General features: G+C 37.8%; 1 protein-coding gene across 2 annotated transcripts in view; it reads left to right on the forward strand.

The window, feature by feature from the left end:
• The window catches only part of LOC122350229 (glypican-6-like), a 179,051-nt gene that overhangs the window by 31,608 nt on the left and 129,192 nt on the right, over positions 1-18,251 (forward strand). For both annotated transcript variants that reach the window (XM_043246568.1, XM_043246576.1), the window contains exon 2: positions 3,808-3,966. In XM_043246568.1, coding sequence (XP_043102503.1) covers positions 3,808-3,966 — 159 coding nt within the window. The remainder of the gene's footprint in view (positions 1-3,807; positions 3,967-18,251) is intronic.

Here is an 18,251-nt window from a genome sequence, read left to right on the forward strand (position 1 = left end):
ATTAATCATTTTTAATATTTTTTTAATTTTACCAGTGAGTTGGTAAATGCTCATGGATGTTTATAGGTACGTTCAAACTATTTTTAGCTACCTAGTTGGTTAATAAGCTGATTTGGTTGGGTTTGATGTGTGAATGTGAAAAAAATACGACGGATTTACGGTAACACGACAGCGCCGTAGCGCAGAAGTTAGTCTTACTGTCAAACTCTTCGTCAGGTTGGATGTTAAATCTTTTGATGCAGAGAGCCTGTTCAGAGCCGACAAGCATCATTCGGGCTGTACAAACTGATGTTTTTCAGTTTTGGTACTTGAAGATAAAGTCATTTTTAAGTCTCCAGTCGCTGAATGCGTTTTGGTTTTCAGTAAACTGTTTGATTCCCAGCCTTTTTGGGCGACGTTTAGTTTATTTATTTATTTTTGTTGACAGCACAGATGGGGTTGTTTGTGCGTCAGCAGAAGCTTTTTTTTAATAAATGTAATCCCTCTTGTAATCAGCGTATTTTAAATGCATCTTTAATCTGATTAGTCATTTTTTGATATGCATATGTCTATTGCGCCGCTTCCCGTCCTGGCGATGATGAGCACAAATCCAGAAAGAGCGGGGGATTTCGCTTCTGTAAATATACAGCACCTTGAATTTTATCGCAAGAAAATGAGATTCATAACTGCGGTACGCGGTAATAAAGATGCACTGTTTGTATAGAAATTAGACGCACAGCTGCATCTGCAACCAATTTCTAAATGTTTATCTGGAATCCAACTTTCTCAATAGTTAGAGGAGGACTTCGTGGGCTGTCGTGGCAGGACTGATCTTGTTGTCTTGTCTGTGGTAAATGGCAATTGAACACCAGCAGCTCTCACTCGCTCCAGCTTCTCGCAGTCAGCATTTCCAGCTAATTACAATGCTGCGCTTCAATCACGCTCCGTGCTCGGGGTCCCAGAGATAACGATCCGTAACGATCCGCCACATCTGCGCCGAGACAGAGAGGAGAAGCCAGAGAAAACGACCGTGAATGAATAACTTAACGTCTTGGAACGGTTTGTGTTTATCGTGACCTCACCTCAGCGTGCTTAAAAACACGTCGGGTCGAAGCCAGCGCCGCACGTGTTGAGAAATGATAAGCTTTTCTTCGGTTATCTTGCCCTCGTGAATTACTGAGATGAAATGCGTGGGCTTTGTCTGTCATTATCTGCGACGGGCTCATCTGAAAACGGCCAGCTGTCGGAGCGCCGAATCTCCAACGGGGCGTCTCGAGAACATCATCGCGCTTCAGATTCCAGCTGACCTGAGATGTTTCTTCTAAAACTCCTTCGGCGCAATAGGAAACAGACCCACGCTAGTCCATAGTTGGACGGGATGCGGGTCGTTCGGTCTGAATTAGAAGAGAAATAATTGAGCTTGAATCTCGAATCTGGATGGAAAGTCTCTTGAGATCCTCTCTGAACTGCAGTGTCTTTCTTCGTAGGAGAAATGTAAGAAAAATGTGAAACTTCTTTCAGAAACCTCATCTGATCTTCAGTTTAGAAGATAGAGGCATTAAAGCTTTCGAACGATACCGTGACAAGAAATGAATGCTTTCGTTCAGCAAGGATGCGTGAAAGTGATCAAAAGTGACAGCAAAGACATGTTGTAATGTTTCATTTCAAATAAAAGCTGTTTTTTTTTACTTTTTGTTCATCGAAGTATCTTGAAAGTAAAATGTATTTTAGTTCCCACAAAAAAATAGCACAATTTTTTCCACCATATGAGCAGCAAATCAGCATATTAGAATGGTTCCTGAAGGCTGGAGTATTTAATCACAGGAATAAATTACATTTTATAATATATTCACGTACAAAACGGTTATATTTCAAATGTTTTACTGTATTTTTGATCAAATGCGGCAGTGAGCAGAACAGACCTTCTCACCAAAAATCTCACCAAACAGTGGTTTTAACTTTGCCTTGAATTTCTATTAAAATGCTAATAAAAATGAAAACAATTGTTTAGTAGAGCTACACAATTTGTTCCCCATTTAATGCCGTCGTCATTGAAGAAACATCTCATTTGCGATTTTACTTTCATACGGGCAAAAAGCTTTACTCCAGAAAGCTCGAAATACCCTTGACCGAGCAATTCCAGATACTGAAAGCGTGCGTAATGTTCGACGAAACTCAAATGTGATTGAAGTCTAATGTGAAAAAGTTTCTTCAATGAATACCAAGACTTATAATGTCTGTTTCCTATTATTCCCGTCAAAGACGTGTTCAGATACGGCCCCGTTCATAAATTGCACAATTTCTCACTTATTACATTAAAACGCCGAGACGCTATCAGAAATTAAATCACACAGGCTTCAAGCTATTCTCTCCGCAGAAGTCAATATATACTCAAAAATAAACACTAGTATCTCCCTGCTCACTATATAATGGTCTGATATTAGTTTTCAAATCAACTGGCAGTATGAGAACGAGGTTTTTTCTCACACACTGTTCGGCAGCCGTGTCGTTACCAACACACTCTTGTTTATCGCTTTCGCTCACCGGGAGCAGCTAATGATTGCTCGCCAAAGTTTGAGGTGATTTTAAATGTATCATTAGCCCGTGGTTTGGCATTTCCTCCATACGTTATGTCGTCCCTCGATGCACACGTGCCAGAAGCGCTTTGGCTCTGGCTCCGGCTCGGGAGCAATGCAGCGGTGCTCTGCCTGACAGCATGTTTCATCAAGCAGGTGTTGGAGATTTTTTTTTTTTTTTTTTTGGTGAAGTTGCGATGGGAAGGGCAGTTTAATGCTGAGCTGGACAGATGGCGGAGACGGGCAGGTGCAGAACTCAAACCGGACAGGATGACTGGAGGGATGCCATTTACACTGTAAAAATGTAATTCGTTTGCTGTTGGTCTGCTGTTGGGTTGGGAACCCTACTGAAAAACAGCTTGGAACAGTTTAACCTCCGCTATTTCTAAAATTTTGGTCTTTTAATTGTACAGTATGTGTGTGTGTGTGTGTGTGTGCTGTATTTCCTCCAATACAGCTGTTATTAGAAAAGCACACACTATACAATCTCAAAATATTTAAATTATATCTGAGAGGACATTTTTTCTGAATTGATTTCGGGTTTTGTTTTTGTTTTTTGCTCTGCGAGAAGCTTGTTTTAAAGGGACTAATATAGCTATGAAACGTATTAGGTTGAGCGTAAAGTGTATTGTTATTATATGATAATAACTAATTAATTAACTAATGTTAACGAATATGAATAGATACTGTAATAACTTAAGATAGACATACTTCGGAAGCACAAATGCATCTGATATGCAGTCAATGCAAAGTCTGAGTATCAGTGCTGATAGTTAGTTTTCAGTCATGTGTTCCTGGCAAAATGCTTTTATAGCTGACTTGAACCTGGTTTTGACTTTTTCTCCTCAGGGAAACTACAAGTAATACCTCGTTGAACACATTATACTGTAATGTAGCCTGTCAAGCGGGAAGTTTTAAAAATAGACGGGAAATACTTTTTCACACTGACATTCTGACAAGTTTTCTGCTTGTTCTCAGTCATTAAAAAGCTCACCTGAGTGCAAAACACGTGCCTGGAGGAAGTTTGAGGACGGCTCTCAAACATCCATCTGTCGCTTTGACGTAATTAAAGATGTCACATCCAGCGGCGACATGCTCCGTTAATTCCGCTCGGTGCACCTTCACGTCTTCGGAGCGGTCTGGGAAATCACACATCGCAGAGCCGGCTTAATGAAGCGAGTTTGATTTGGTGCGATGAGCTCCGTGTCTCTTGGTGCGTCTGTGTGAAATATGTCCTTCTCCCGTCCCACAGGTGAACATCTGCGGGTCTGCTCCCAGGGCTACACCTGCTGCACTTCAGACATGGAGGACCGGCTCGGCCAGCAGAGCAAACTGGATTTCGAGAAATTAGTGGAAGAGAACAGCCACACCATTAGGACCATATTTACCTCCAGGCATAAAATGTTTGACGGTAAGTGTGCAACAGTTGCTTTTCGGCTTTTGTAGCACGATATTATCCATCTAAGCTTTTTGGTTTGATTACAGGATAGCCCGTAATAAACAGATGCAATGTGAAGCAATTATACTTTGTGCAATGACACCTGGATGACTTGCAAAAAACGGTGGAAAGGCAAACTAATATTTGTGGGCAGTGCTTGGTTTGTAAATGTTGAGGTCCCTGAACAAAGCTGGGTGATGGATCCGGCATGTGATTAGAGGAATCATACTGGTGGACCACACCAGTCTCACAACGATTGAGAAGTTGGCAAATTTGTGGCTAATTCGTACAAACTCATTCATACGATTTTGTATGATTTGTCTAAAACCCCAGTGACCGGTAGGTTTAGGGGCGGGGTTAGGTGTAGGTCAGTTTTGTACAAATCCATACGAATTGGCAAATCGTACAATACGTACAAGTTAGCAAAAACCGCATGAATTTGTACGATTGAGGTCATACGTATTCATGTGAATCGGGCCAGATTAATAACAGCATGCTTTCTTTTATTAGGGCTCGTACATGAAAAACCTGGAAAAGCCAGAACAGTAATGATCCAAGCCAATAATGAAATTTTATTTCGCAAATCTCTGTAATAGAGTTATATTTAAGCATGTCAGTTAGGATTAGCGAACGAATCATTTTGTGGAGTTATGATTAATTTTAAATGAATTGTTTGAATCTGTTGAAAACTGAACCTGCATATGAATCTTTGTGTGGTAAAAGAACCGAAAACATGAACATTTTTATTCTTACTGTGGGTGAAAATAGCAAGAAAGTAGTAGTTTTTAAACAAATCGTTATATTGTGTTGAATATTTCAAATTTATTGAAACTGCACTTAAAGATTAAATAAAAAAAGGTAGGAAGTAGGAATTGGTGAGCGAATCATTTTGTTGATTCAGGTCTTTAAAGTTCATTTTTAGAACCGTTTGAGAAAACTGAACTTGCATATGAATCTTTGTTTGGTAAATAATGGAAAACATAAAAAAATGTGATTGAAAATGAAGTAGCAGGTTTTGAATAAATCGTTATATTGAGTTGGATCTTTTGAATTTAATGAAACAGAACCTACATATGAAGGGTGAAAAAAAGTAGGAAGTAGGAATTGGTGAACAAATCGTTCCGTTGAGTATTGAATAATTTTAAAATGAATAGTTTGAGCTGTTTAATTAATTGTTTGAACCATTCAGAAAGCTGAACCTACACGAAAGCACATTGTGTTTAATTTTTTACGCTTTTTTAAGTGTTACATGTCTTTTTAGGTGGTGGGTGGATTTTACATTGTTTTCCAAGGTAGTGAGTTATTGAAAAGGTCGTTTGAGGTCGTTTAATTTGTCTGTTCAAAGTGGAAAGCGTTCAAGCTTCTGTGTGTGGAAATGAGAGCTCTGACAAACTTGTAATCTACTGAAAAGTTCCTTATGTAATCTTTTGAATGAGAGCCGTTTAGTATTTACTTTTTAACCTTTTGTTATGACTTCCTTTAGGGAGTTCGGGTTTTAATTAGACGGGTCAGACCCGCTCCAAAACGCCACCGTAATTCGCCCGGAAACCAGCCAGACCTGCTCCATACAGCTCACACTAATTATACAGTTTTTGAAATGTCATAATGAAGGCGTGCAGTGGAGAGCTGAAGTACATATTCACGGGTTATGTAAAGGTTAATATTAGTGCTCTCGAAAAGTTGGCGATTTGCATGTAGTGCGAATGAAAGTGACACTTATAGTGTCATGTGACATAAACCGGCTCTGCTGTGTTCTTTGCGCTCGGATTTCATTACTTTTTTTCCGTAAATTTGGTAATGCTTTTTAATAACGGCACACCATGAATCATTAGGTAAGCATTAGTAAATAGTTCATCTTTTATAATGGATATTGTTCCAACATTATAGTCATTAGTAAACAGTTCATGAATACAGCTATCTCAAGGTTTCAAGGCTTGGTTATCTTCCAAACAAGTTAAACAAAACACGACATAAAATGATACAGAACTCAGAAATGTATTCAAAGATGCACAAAAAACTGCACACATGATTTTTTTGAGGTTTATTTATTTTGTGCACAGCTGTACAGTTACATTTTTTGCATCTGCATCTGTGTTTGTTTAACTTGATGACTGGCAACTACTATATTTTTTTATGCAACTACCTGCTTAGTTGTGAATTATAAGAGGAATATGTGTTAATAAAGCATTTATTATCACGCTAAGCAACTATTACCATGTGTCTAAATAATAAGGTTCATAAATGTACATTTAAATAGTTTATTATAAATGATCTTATGAACCGCCGACGACTCCTAAATAACTGGTTTGTAAATAACACGATCATTTAGAAATGATAAATTCATGAAGTATGAAAATACAATGATTAAACATTATAGATATGCCCAAGCTGTACTGCTTACTAATGCCTATTAATGTTGGAACAATGCTTTATAAAGGATGAACTGACTATTTACTAATGATCCATAGCTTGCAGTTATTACAAAGTGGGACCGTATTTTGTATTCTTCTCTGGCAGAAATGAGACTTAATGGGGATCACATTTGCTTAAAGTATGGGCATCGGAACCATCGTATGTGGGTTAGCCCATGTTCTCTGTATTAAAATGGGCTGAAATGATGATAATGTCAATAGTATTTCTTCCTCGTGTAGTATTTGTTGCACTGCCTTTATATTTGTTTAAATAATCAGTACAATAAGTACTTAAATGTAGATCTCATTCTCATTGCCGTACCGCCAAACTAATATCACCCAAGCATTCTTATATAATGTATTATTGCAATCGTTCCCATAGTTTAGGTCTGTTTTGTCATAGCTAAGATTGCATGAGGAATGTTTAGAGACTTCAGCAAAACTCTCCATTGAATGCCGTTGCCGTCTGAAAGCAGCAATTGAGCCGTTAAAGAGATTTTTCTTCCGTTCCTATGAGAATGTGAGCAGAGTGGCCCCGCTGAATGACTGCGAGACAAATCAGGCCGGCGGTTTGCATACTGATGTTCCTGAGAGACGCAGGCCGTGATACGACGTGTCATGCTGGAAGTTTCTAGTGACTCCAGCCCACATGAATCCAGTGACACAACAAAACCCTTCACCGTGAATCACTGCCAGCTCAGAACCTACGTTATTCCTCCGACGGCTCCAAGTCCACTCCAAATCAAAGCCCCATGTTCTTCTGCCCACTTCTTGGGGGCTAACTCAGCCTACAAGAGTTTTACAAACCAACACTGAGGCTTTGATGAACACAGGCGGCCTATAACGCTGACAGATTGTTAATTACGCCGGGGAGCTGCTGGATCTGGCCATGCCGGTGATTATAGATGCTGTTTTAGGCAAAAGGAACGGGAGAGTTTTCATTAATAGAGAACAGAGCCATTAATACTTAAGCGATGTCATTAATAAACCTGAAATATACAGGCGCCGTGGTATTATAGCTTTTCGGCCATTGTATTCGTAGACGAAATCAACCCTGTTATTAATTAAGCTGGGCTTTGAAATCTGCATTTTGTTTAGACTCACTCAGTCAAATGCATTAGAATTAATGAGCGATTAGCATATCAGCGTGGAATAATTTGAAGTGGCGATGGAGTCATGTGACTAATGGATATTAAGAGTCGGATATCTCATGAAAACACGCATTTCAACTCAAAATCAAGTAGATGCAAAATGATGTTATGTTATGAGGAACCTTTCTAAAGCAGGCTGAAATTGTGATTTGCGTTTATTAAATCGCATGAATATATTCATTTAAATCAATCAATAACTCAACGAGATCGTTATTCTCGATGATTCTGACATAATAACGATCACGTCAAACTCTAGATCTCTCTGTAAGTCTCTGTAGGTTTCACTGTTTTAATACTCTACGCAAATACATTTGCTTCAAATGGATCTAGAGATGAAACGAGCCCCGTCCATCCATCTGTGTAGCGAAGGCGTGATCATAGCCGCCGTGACCTGATGGTTTTATCTGTGAGATGAGTATCCGGCTCTCTTTAGCCTCGCTGAACGCCTCTCTTCTGATCTGGAGTCAGGTCGTAGCGCGGGTTTTCTTTATCGTCTTCAGCTCATGCTTTGCTTGTCTTTATCTCGGAGGGCAGGTGTGTATCTGACAGACCGGCACACTTAAACGCACACAAACATGCGCATATACACACGGCTTTATTTATCACTCTGATAGGCAGCGCAGATTTGGCAGCTAATCCCCAGGAACACCTTCGGCTTGGCGGGATAAATATCGATCCGTCCGCTGTATCTCTTTTCCTCAAAAAGCCGAGCTGCCGCGTGATGAATGGATCTCTTTTTGTACTCTGCTGGGTGTGAAGTGAAGTTAGTCGAGTCCATCTGCTTCCCCCGAAGAGTACAGCTAGCCAGAAAAACGATGTGAACTGCAGATGTATCTGTTTTTACATACAGTATATTGTCTGTCATGTAGTGTAGGAATTGCACACCCAGTGATCTATTAAAAGTTAGTATTTATTCATTGCATAGTGTTTATCATATTACCTTTTGTCTCAATAAATTAACATTTATTTATTAAAACGTTTTAAAAAAAATCCAAACATATAATCAAGACTAATGATTAGTTAAAGTTAGTATAATTAGATATTATAAAATTAGATATTTTGCATTACAGCTGGTACATAAAATTAAAAAATAAGAATAATAAGAAAGTATACATTTAGGTGAAAAATATTATCTGTCTTTATCCTGATTTAATTGTAAAAAACAACAACAAAAAATGCGTTACAATATATTTAAAGTATATTTCATATATGCAGTAAAGTTAATCTGCCTATCTAAAAGGGTATAACATATAAATATATACAAATCTAAAATATTTGTATATAGAAAATATAAATGTTTGGTTGTATATTACTGTAGTAACGAGAAGGAAAAATGTAGGTAACAATTATCATAAAAAGAATGCAATAAAAATTAATCTTCATCTATTTTTATTGTACTACCTTAAAGCCGATTTAAGTATAAAAATGACAGTTTATTAAATTAAAATGTATTTGAAATATATTTAATATTTCTAATGAAGTCCATCTGCTCCCCCGATAAGTAAAGCGAGCCAAAATTGATGTGAGCTGCATATTTTAATCAGGCTTGTCACATATAAATTAGATTCATTTCAGCAGATCGGTTGTGCTTTAATTGATCTGGTGAGTGATTCCGATTTTTTTCCGCATGGCTCTGATGTTGTGGTGGTAGCCGCTCATGAATGTGAATGGTTGGAGTCGTCAAGCTGCCCACTCTGTGAAGCAGCGTTCGTCCTTTATCTTCTGGAGCTCTAGCCTCCTCCTAGGGATTTGATCCTTCATCCATTTTCCATGCCCTCATTTTTTTCAGTCCTTTGCTATTTTTAGAAGCCTATTTAGAAATTCTTTAACTCCCGCTTTTTGATTACCGCCTCGGCTTCCTATGGGGCCTTGTGTTTTTTGATGCATTATTGAAAAATCCTGATGCTGTTAAGGCTTTTAAAGGCCGCGAGATTAAGTCTGAATTGGAACGCAGGGTATTTTTTGGTCTTTATATCTCTTTTAAATGCATTATGTGTAACACTGGAATTTTTATGCAATAACTAATGAACATTTGCAATGCTGCAGATATAGCAACATTTTCGACGCCCTGGATGCCACTGATTGTTAAACGATTCACCAGGAAAATTAACAATATTTATTACCAATCACAAGTTTAATTCAATACAGTAAGCACTTCAATATTGTAAAATAATATTAGAATTTTAGTGTTGATTTGTTTGATTTTATTTTAAAAAGCCATTTATTTCCTTGATGCAATGCTAATTTTTTTTAGCGTCATTACTCCAATCTTCAATGTATTAAAAATAACAACAGACGCTAAATGATATTGCACATTTATTTTTTGTTGTTTAATATTTTGCTAAATTATTAAAACCGTTTAGATCTATACAAAACTGTGATTATTAATATACTTTCACAAATTAATTCATTAAATGAATACAAGGTATATTAATAAACATGAATAAAAATGCAATCTAATTTTATTTTATTTAAGTTTATTTACTTTTATTTCTTTAAAGGCTGCAGCATCTAAAGTCTTTATCTAAAGATTTTTAGTTTTTCGTTCTTTATATGTCCTTTTTTGTAACTTTGGCACTTTTATGCAACAACCAATGGATAATTTTATTTTTATTGTATATTATTTGTTTTTGTGACTTACTGTCACAAAACTTTAATGAAATAATTTAATTTAATTTAATTTAATTTAATTTAATTTAATTTAATTTAATTTAATTTAATTTAATTTAATTTAATAATTTTCCAGCTGACTGGCATCAAGCCCGTTTTTTTTGTTTTTGACAGTTATCAGTTGTATTTACTTGAAATTTGCCTTTAAGCTTAATGTAGCCTCCCTATTTGTGATCTTCCTCGTGCAAGTTAACACCGCTCAGCTTGTTCAAATAAATATAATCCGACATCTTGTTCATTCATAATACAGTTCTTCTCTCCTCTTAAACAGCTTTAATGCAGTTAGCTACTTTTTCCGAAGCGACAGCTTGACTGTAGTTGAACTACTTTATGAGAAACTTGTAGCATAATAAAGAAGTTTTTAAAGCAGCTTGTCCAGGACATTGGCACGTGGTTTGGCACGAAGTCCCGAATGACGCAAACGCGAGACGTTCATCTCTCTGGAATCGGCCATCCATTAGGCCGCATTACTCCTCTTTTAATACATTAGTCGGGTTCAATCTCCCACTTTGCCTCATCCTGACCTGTTTTTAAGCACGGCTCGATGAGTAACTCTCAGGATTAGACAAATACGGGCACTTTGCTCAGTGTGGGAGAGCCAGTGAATCACAGATGTTATTGGGGAAAAGGCCACAGAGGATTGATTACATCAGAGCGAAAAGCCTCTTTCTTTGATTCTGGTCACCCCCACAGACTCGACAAATCTTCTGCTTTTTTCCCAGCAGGGCAGCTTAAGGGAGAAAGCTAATTTTTCACAATGTACAGGTTTCAACATCACTCACTTTTTAATTTTGTGCGGCTGAAACTTGGAGGAGCCGCCTTGGTGGAGCTGGCACTGGCATTAAAACGCTGGGAAATGTCAAACTCGGTGGGTGTTCAAGGGCTTAAACTATTCCTGATAGAAGCCAGGTGCAAATTTCCTGCCCAAAAGAGCTTTTTAAAATGTTTATGATAAATCAATATGGTACAACTTTCAGAAATCAAAAAGCATGCCATGCTTATTTAGTTAGCATATTTATCTACTTATTTATTCTTGCTTGCTATTTATATGCTATATATTAACTTATTTGATATATAAAATAATTATTTTTATTATTTATATATATATATGCTTAACCCTAAAGTTGTGGGAATTATTTCATATACTGCTTATTCACACATTCATTCATTCATTCATTCATTTGATTGTTTGTTCATTTGTTCATTCATTCTCATCTCCAAAAATCATCTCTAATCTCCCACAGAACGTTTGCAGTCTCTTCTAAGAGGCTTTGTCCCTCAGGATTTTTGCATGCGACTAATCCACATCAAACTTATTTTGTAGTTCTTCCCCAAAACCTGCTAAAAGACCCAATTTATAAAGGCGCCAAGCAGATGTCCTTGCTCTGGGATGTCCAAATCCAATTACATAGGCAGTCGTGCAACTATTTTGCCTCTTTGACCATTTCACACTACATTTCAAGCGTAGGAAACAAGACAAAATATGAAAAGATTTCGCCTTTTCCTCATGTGATTCCTTCTCGGCGAGAGAAAAATAACGGTTACAGCAACTGTAAGTAAGCAAAGGCCAAGCCGTGCGAAAACATATGTATTAGAAGATTGCAACAATGACAGAAGAATGTGCAAAGTGCTTTAAAACCGACAGCATGCTCTTGAACGCAGCACTGAATGTGAGGATGAGTGGATGTCTTCGTCTTTGATTCCTCCCAGAGGGCCAAGTGTTTGTCTCCAGCCCCTGACCTGAAAGAGACCATGTAAGGTTTCTCTTCACAGCTGAAGCGCAACCAAGACTTGAACTCCAACTGAAGACGCTTTTGAAGCTGAGATGGGTTTCCTGCTTGGAGAAGCGGGACTTGGATTGCTGAAAAGGGCAACTTCCACCCCGAGCGGTGGATTCCCATTACACCGCAGACCTCAGAAACGTTTCCTTCCTTCCCAGAGTGAGACATCAGCAGTCGACTAGACTTTCAGATCAAACTGCTGGGGCTGTGCCTCTGCGAAAGCGGCAGTCACGGTTCGCTATGGGTTTCTGTGAGATACCAGACCAAATGTTTTGTCGATTCTTTGCATTTAAATGTGAAAGAAAAGAGCTTATAAAAAATTCTACCTGGTCTCGTGGCATAAACGTACCTTGGTGAAATTTGTAGCAGAAAATACCTACCAGTAAGTACATATCGCAGCGATTTCCAAAATAAATGAACACTAGAGGCAGTAAAGCACCTTATTCCATATTAACATCCTGGGATATTTGAAAACATTAGCATCCAGCTCCATATCTATGGGTTTTCATAGGCGGTAGGTTTGTTTGGTAGCTGGATTTGGTGTAGGGCGTATTTCCAACTTGACAAAGCATTCGTTTTTAGCGACAGTCCTGCCAGAGTCAAAACAGAGCGATATTTTTATTGCGTAAAAGCTTAATGTGCATTGTTTGTCAGACGTAGCAACAGTAACTAAGGGGCAACTGGTGACCTTAAAATGAAGCCGAACCTGTAGAGTGTGGGAAAGTTTTACAAAAAGTATTTCAAAAATTATTAAATGTACTCACGGTATGTCTGAAAACAAGCTGTGTGCATAGACCTTTAAACACGTACAAACTGTCAGTGCTATTTAAATTAGCATTACATCTTGGCTGTCTATAGAATATGTATAATATTTTAACCAATTGAAAAAGCAGTCAATCAAAGCTTGATTAATTAGTGGAAAACTTACAATAGCTAGCAATAACTAGCTGCCCCAGTACGAGCAACAGCTACAGTCAACTCAACCTCAAAAATCGGTCTAATACGAGAAATACAATTATTCGCTCGTACTTTACTGAAAGCTCTCACCTTCCCATGCATTTGAGGCCTGAGGAGATATTATGGGCATTTCTAAGTAATCTAGGATCATATTGTGTCTGAAGCAGATGATTTACAGAGAAATCAATTTACAGATTGAGACATACAGGAAGAGGCAAAAAATAGCAGAGAGAGCGAGAGATACAGATGCTCTCCGGCAAACTCTGTCAGATGCCCATTACGACTGCAGGAGCGCTTACACGCGTTAACTAAGACTATATACACTCAAGTCATCATGGAATCTGAGGATAGATACATTTATCTAAATTTGGGCTGTGCAAAACTCAACATTAGAACGTTCAAGTTATTGGATATTGTTTGCTTAAATGTTTTTATTGGTTACTAAACAAGGTTACAGGCATACATTATTATTATAAGGTTAGCTGAAATCAACTTTAAATAATTGCAAAATTAATACAACTTAAATATTTAAAAGGCATCAACTCAAGAGTAAAAAAATATGTACAAATAGTGCAAATAATATATTACATGTCTGATATAGTGAGAAAAAGACCTCTGAATTATTTAGATGATCTAAATGAGCAAAACAAATTGCCATTTGGTACAGATGCTTGGTGCAGACAAAATCGACAATATTCTTATGTGCCATGTGCAAACTGACCGCACTGTATTTTATGTGTAATCATTTTCTTTTTCTCTTTTAATTTAATTTTAAATCAATTTAAAATTGTATTTCTTTTTCATAAAGCACTTTGAATTACCACTGTGTATGAAATGCGCCACATTAATAAACACACACACAGATATATATATATATATATATATATATATATATATATATATATATATATATATATATATATATATATAGGCATATAAATATCAGTTGTCTCTCTGTATCTCTCAAAAATGCTTAATTTCTTCAATGCACTGCATAAAGTGAACGTTCCTCAACAGAGAAGAAAAGTGAGAGTAAAGGTTCTGGAAATAAATTTTTTTTAAACATGTATAAAAAAATAATATATATATATATATATATATATATATATATATATATATATATATATATATATATATATATATATATATATATATATATATATAAATTATTATTTATTTATTTTATTTTTTTACTTATTTTTCAAGTGCACCAGTCCAGTAAATGTTTAACTTCAAATGTTATGGACAATATGAAAAATCAATATTTACTTTCTGAAAATAAGCCATAACTTGAAGAAAGACATTTTAGGTTTTGCACAAATACGTAACCAGAAGGCTTGTGGTATATTGTGTGCAACAGGTTTTCCAGATTGAACATATGATACAGAAAGCTTTACACAGTTCTGTATTTCACACTCGAGATGCACGTATTGGGTCCACAGCATACGGTCCCCTTAAATAATTCATGCATATCCGTGAGCGCAGCACATATTCGTGATTGAATGTCAATGCATCGATCAGAACGTGGTATAATCCCCCCCCAAAAAAAACACGTGTTTGACAGAGCATCGCTCCGCTCGCGGTCCCGTGACGCGGTGACAGCAACATTTCCTCTTCTATTCTGCAATCCGAAACCGCCGAGTAGTTCCTGGAAGCCGGCATGAATAAGTAAGCATTGTTGTGATGGGCCGATGTCAGCTGAAGTGACTGTCAGCGAGGGCGGGTTATTCTCAGAGGACGTGGACCGGCTGTCTCTCTCCCTCTATCTTCAGGGGAAAGGCACTCCGGGTAATTTCATCACGACGGTGCAGATGACTGATTGGAAATTCGGGTCACGCCGTCTTTTCCTCTTTTTTTCTCCTCCTGACTAGATGGACAGTCGGAAGAGGTGGCCGGACGTCCCCGTGGACTCTCCCGAAAAGGCTATATGAGATCCACGGCAATTTTATTTCATCTCTTTTCATTTATTTATTTCCTCGGCTGCCTCGCCGCGGTGTGTCAAGGATGCAGAGAAAAGCGCGCTGCCATAATTCACTTTGTTCCGAGTCCCTCTTCAGTCGGATATTGAGTTTGCTCGGCCCAAATCCTCCCCGCTCGCTTACTCCGGAAGAAAAAGCACTGGTTATGATGGATTATTTCTTTCGCTGTTAGTTCTGTGTACATGTTTTTTCGCACGAGGCGTTCGGGGATGAACCCGCTGAACCGCTGTGCCTCTTAAACGCGCCGGATTTCAGCGTAAACACCTGACTTTTACGCACGGGCTGTGCCGGTTAAGCACTTTTTTAAAAAAAGCAAAGGTCAGTAGGTCGTGGTAAAACTAGTTTTTGCATTAAATCGTGAAATAAAGTCAATCTCAGTTGTAAATTAGGCAAGATTTAAAGGAAATATTTCGAAATGCGATTAAAAAAGTTTAAAATCAGAGCAGGGGTGGACTGGGAAGAAATGTTATGTTTGGCCATCATCATCATCATCATCATCACATAAGTTTAAATCCCTAAACTGGGGCCAAGCGAAACGATTAAAGGTCATCACTTGAAGTTCAGTTTAAGTCATCTCTCTTACTTTGATTTCTAGTTTTTTTGTACCTGGCAGTTTTTAATGCATGCCTTCTTGCAAAACAACCGCCTCGTTTTAATTCGTTTGCACGTAGTTTTCATTTATTTAAAAAAAAGCATTGCATTAGGAGTGCGTTATTGTTTCATCTCGCTTAAATGTCAAAATTAGTACGGCGATGCATCTCGAATAAATCTTTACTGAAAAGTCTGAACGTGTTTTTGCATTTTCATGGGTCATGTTTTGTCCTCTGCAAAATTACCCATTGTGTTATTGCTTTTTTGATTATTATTTGCATAACCAGAGTTTTACTACAAATATAATAGTGAAAACCATTATTAATTTGTAGCTATTCAAACATGTTTTTTTTTTGTCTCTAAACCTGTAAAATGATACGAATATTAGTCTGCATCTTATTTTATATACATCTTGTTTTAAGCCTATTTTGCTTTTATTTATTTATTCATTTTTTTGGTGAATTACCCTTTGATTTGCATAATTCCTTTAGCGACGCTACGATAAGCCTTAATTCATTATTATCGAATCCCCCTTCAGTTTAGTGACGCAGTTAGCAGGTTCATAGATTGTATTTTTCTTCCAGATTCATTTACCAACGTGATCTCATTAGTGTTCACAGCAAATTATTAGTATTTTATTACATCAGTGGCTGTCTGATCTGATTCGTATGATAGTAATAGGGACAGATACGCTTTCGCACATAGAGACCATCATTTGTCGACATTCGTAACATACTCTTAGCTTGTTTTGACTAACAAATGATTAAAATGAGTTTCTAATAAAGGACATTAATTAAAGATGCGTCATGCTTTTAATGAACTTCTATTTCGTAATGAGTTTCGATGCTAATTAAATTGAGCCAAGAGTGCAAACTACATACATCAGGCTAATCTGGATTGTATAATATAAATATATATATATATTTATAATGTAAATTAGTGAATCAATAATGCATTTCTCTGACATTTATGCGTCAGGTGCCGTATATTAGAATTGATTTGTCTGTGAAATCGTTTGCGTAAAGTGTTTAGGTTTTAGATAGATGTTGTTAAAAAGCTAATATTATACAGGGACTAAAATCAAGAATCAAGAAAATGATTTAATAGACATTCACACATCTCTGAAGACGAAGCGCTTAGGTTTTGAAAGCTGTTTGAATCTTGATATTCTACTTTTCGAAAGCACCTTCGATGAAAACAAGATCACGATGAAACCATGATTATATGAGAGCCGAACAGATTTTGCATGTCTGTTAGTATTGCATTTATTAAAGCTAACTGCTATAAAAATGTCATCCGATGGATGAATCCTGTTAACTGCTTTTAAAAAATATATGCACATCTCGACTTTTTGCACGCTCTCGATGCTGTCTGAATGCTTTACGTTGAGACGCACGACCCCGCGCGCGCAAGAAAACGTCGATTGCTTGCTACGTGCAGCGCCGACACGTAACGCGGAGCTTCAGATGAATCATGCAGGAATGAATCTGAGTTGCTGATAAAATTTTAAGTCGACGCGCCGCGCGTAGTCAAAGCAGCTGGAGCTTTAGCGCTTCACACGCATTAATGTTTCAGGGTACCAGCTCCGTTGGAACGAGCCGTCCATGTTTTTTTTTTTCTGCTTTACAAGGCCAGGCGGTGTATTTTTCCGCTTTTCAGCGATTTGTGAAATACATCGGAGACCATCTCACCAGGAGCATTACATGCTGTCAGGATAGGAACTAATTATATAGGGCTTCCAGAAAGCGTTGCTCAAGCCCCATTAGGTCTGCTGGCACGCGCCGGAAAGCCACGTTACTGATATATCACTGCGACGTAATTGTATTTCATTCGCTCCTCTTAGAGTTTGCTTAGTTAAATGGAGCGTTAGAATACAGTAATTTAAGAGAAACAAAACTAATGTAGCTGCGACGTTCTGCGCAAAAAGAAGCGCTTTAAAACTCGAGCGGTCCCCGCGAACCCAGAGGGAAAGATGCATCTCCGATAGCGTTGCCAGGAATCATTGCCAGAAATCCCAAGGTTGCGAGATGCGATTTTTATTTTTTATTTATTTGTTGTTGGGTTTTTTTGCGCAAAAGCACTTGAGAATGCATCGGAGACCTCAGAACCTAATTGAATTCATCCTTCTTCATAAGTACGATGGAGGCATGTGTTCCCGAGCTCGCGACAAGATCGCGTTTATTTATTTATTTCCACTCCAATTATGTTCGAAACCACAACGGGGGCAAGTCTGCGCAGGATTTAATATCCGGGATGTTTATCAGCGTTTGGCAGTTGAGCTAACATGAAGTCTGCGCTCAATTTAACATGCTCTCGTTTCCACTCGCTCAGGGCGTCCGCTCGCGCGCCTCTCTATCAGACCCTTATAAGGAATTGGAATTTCTTTAAATGTCTCGGGAACGTTTATGCTCGGGCATGCACAATAATCCACGGGATTTTAGTTCCTGGGAACTGGACGTATATGTGTTGTTTTTAAGCTGCTCTGTCAAGTAAAAATGATTCCTTTGTAGGTGCCTGCTTGTTTTTAGCAGGTCCAGATGTAGTTGAGAGCTAAATTTAGCCTCCTGTCTGACACAGTCTGGCACAGGAATCACGTCATTCATTCAGCCTCCCCGACCCGATGTATGTGGATATCAGTCATACGCATCAGGAGATTTAAAGCAAGCAGAAAAAGACTGGGGGAAAAAAAAAATACAGTAAGGCTTGTTGTATTCGATG

Source organism: Puntigrus tetrazona, chromosome 1 (genome assembly GCF_018831695.1).
Source record: "Puntigrus tetrazona isolate hp1 chromosome 1, ASM1883169v1, whole genome shotgun sequence".
NCBI classification, from domain to species: domain Eukaryota; kingdom Metazoa; phylum Chordata; class Actinopteri; order Cypriniformes; family Cyprinidae; genus Puntigrus; species Puntigrus tetrazona.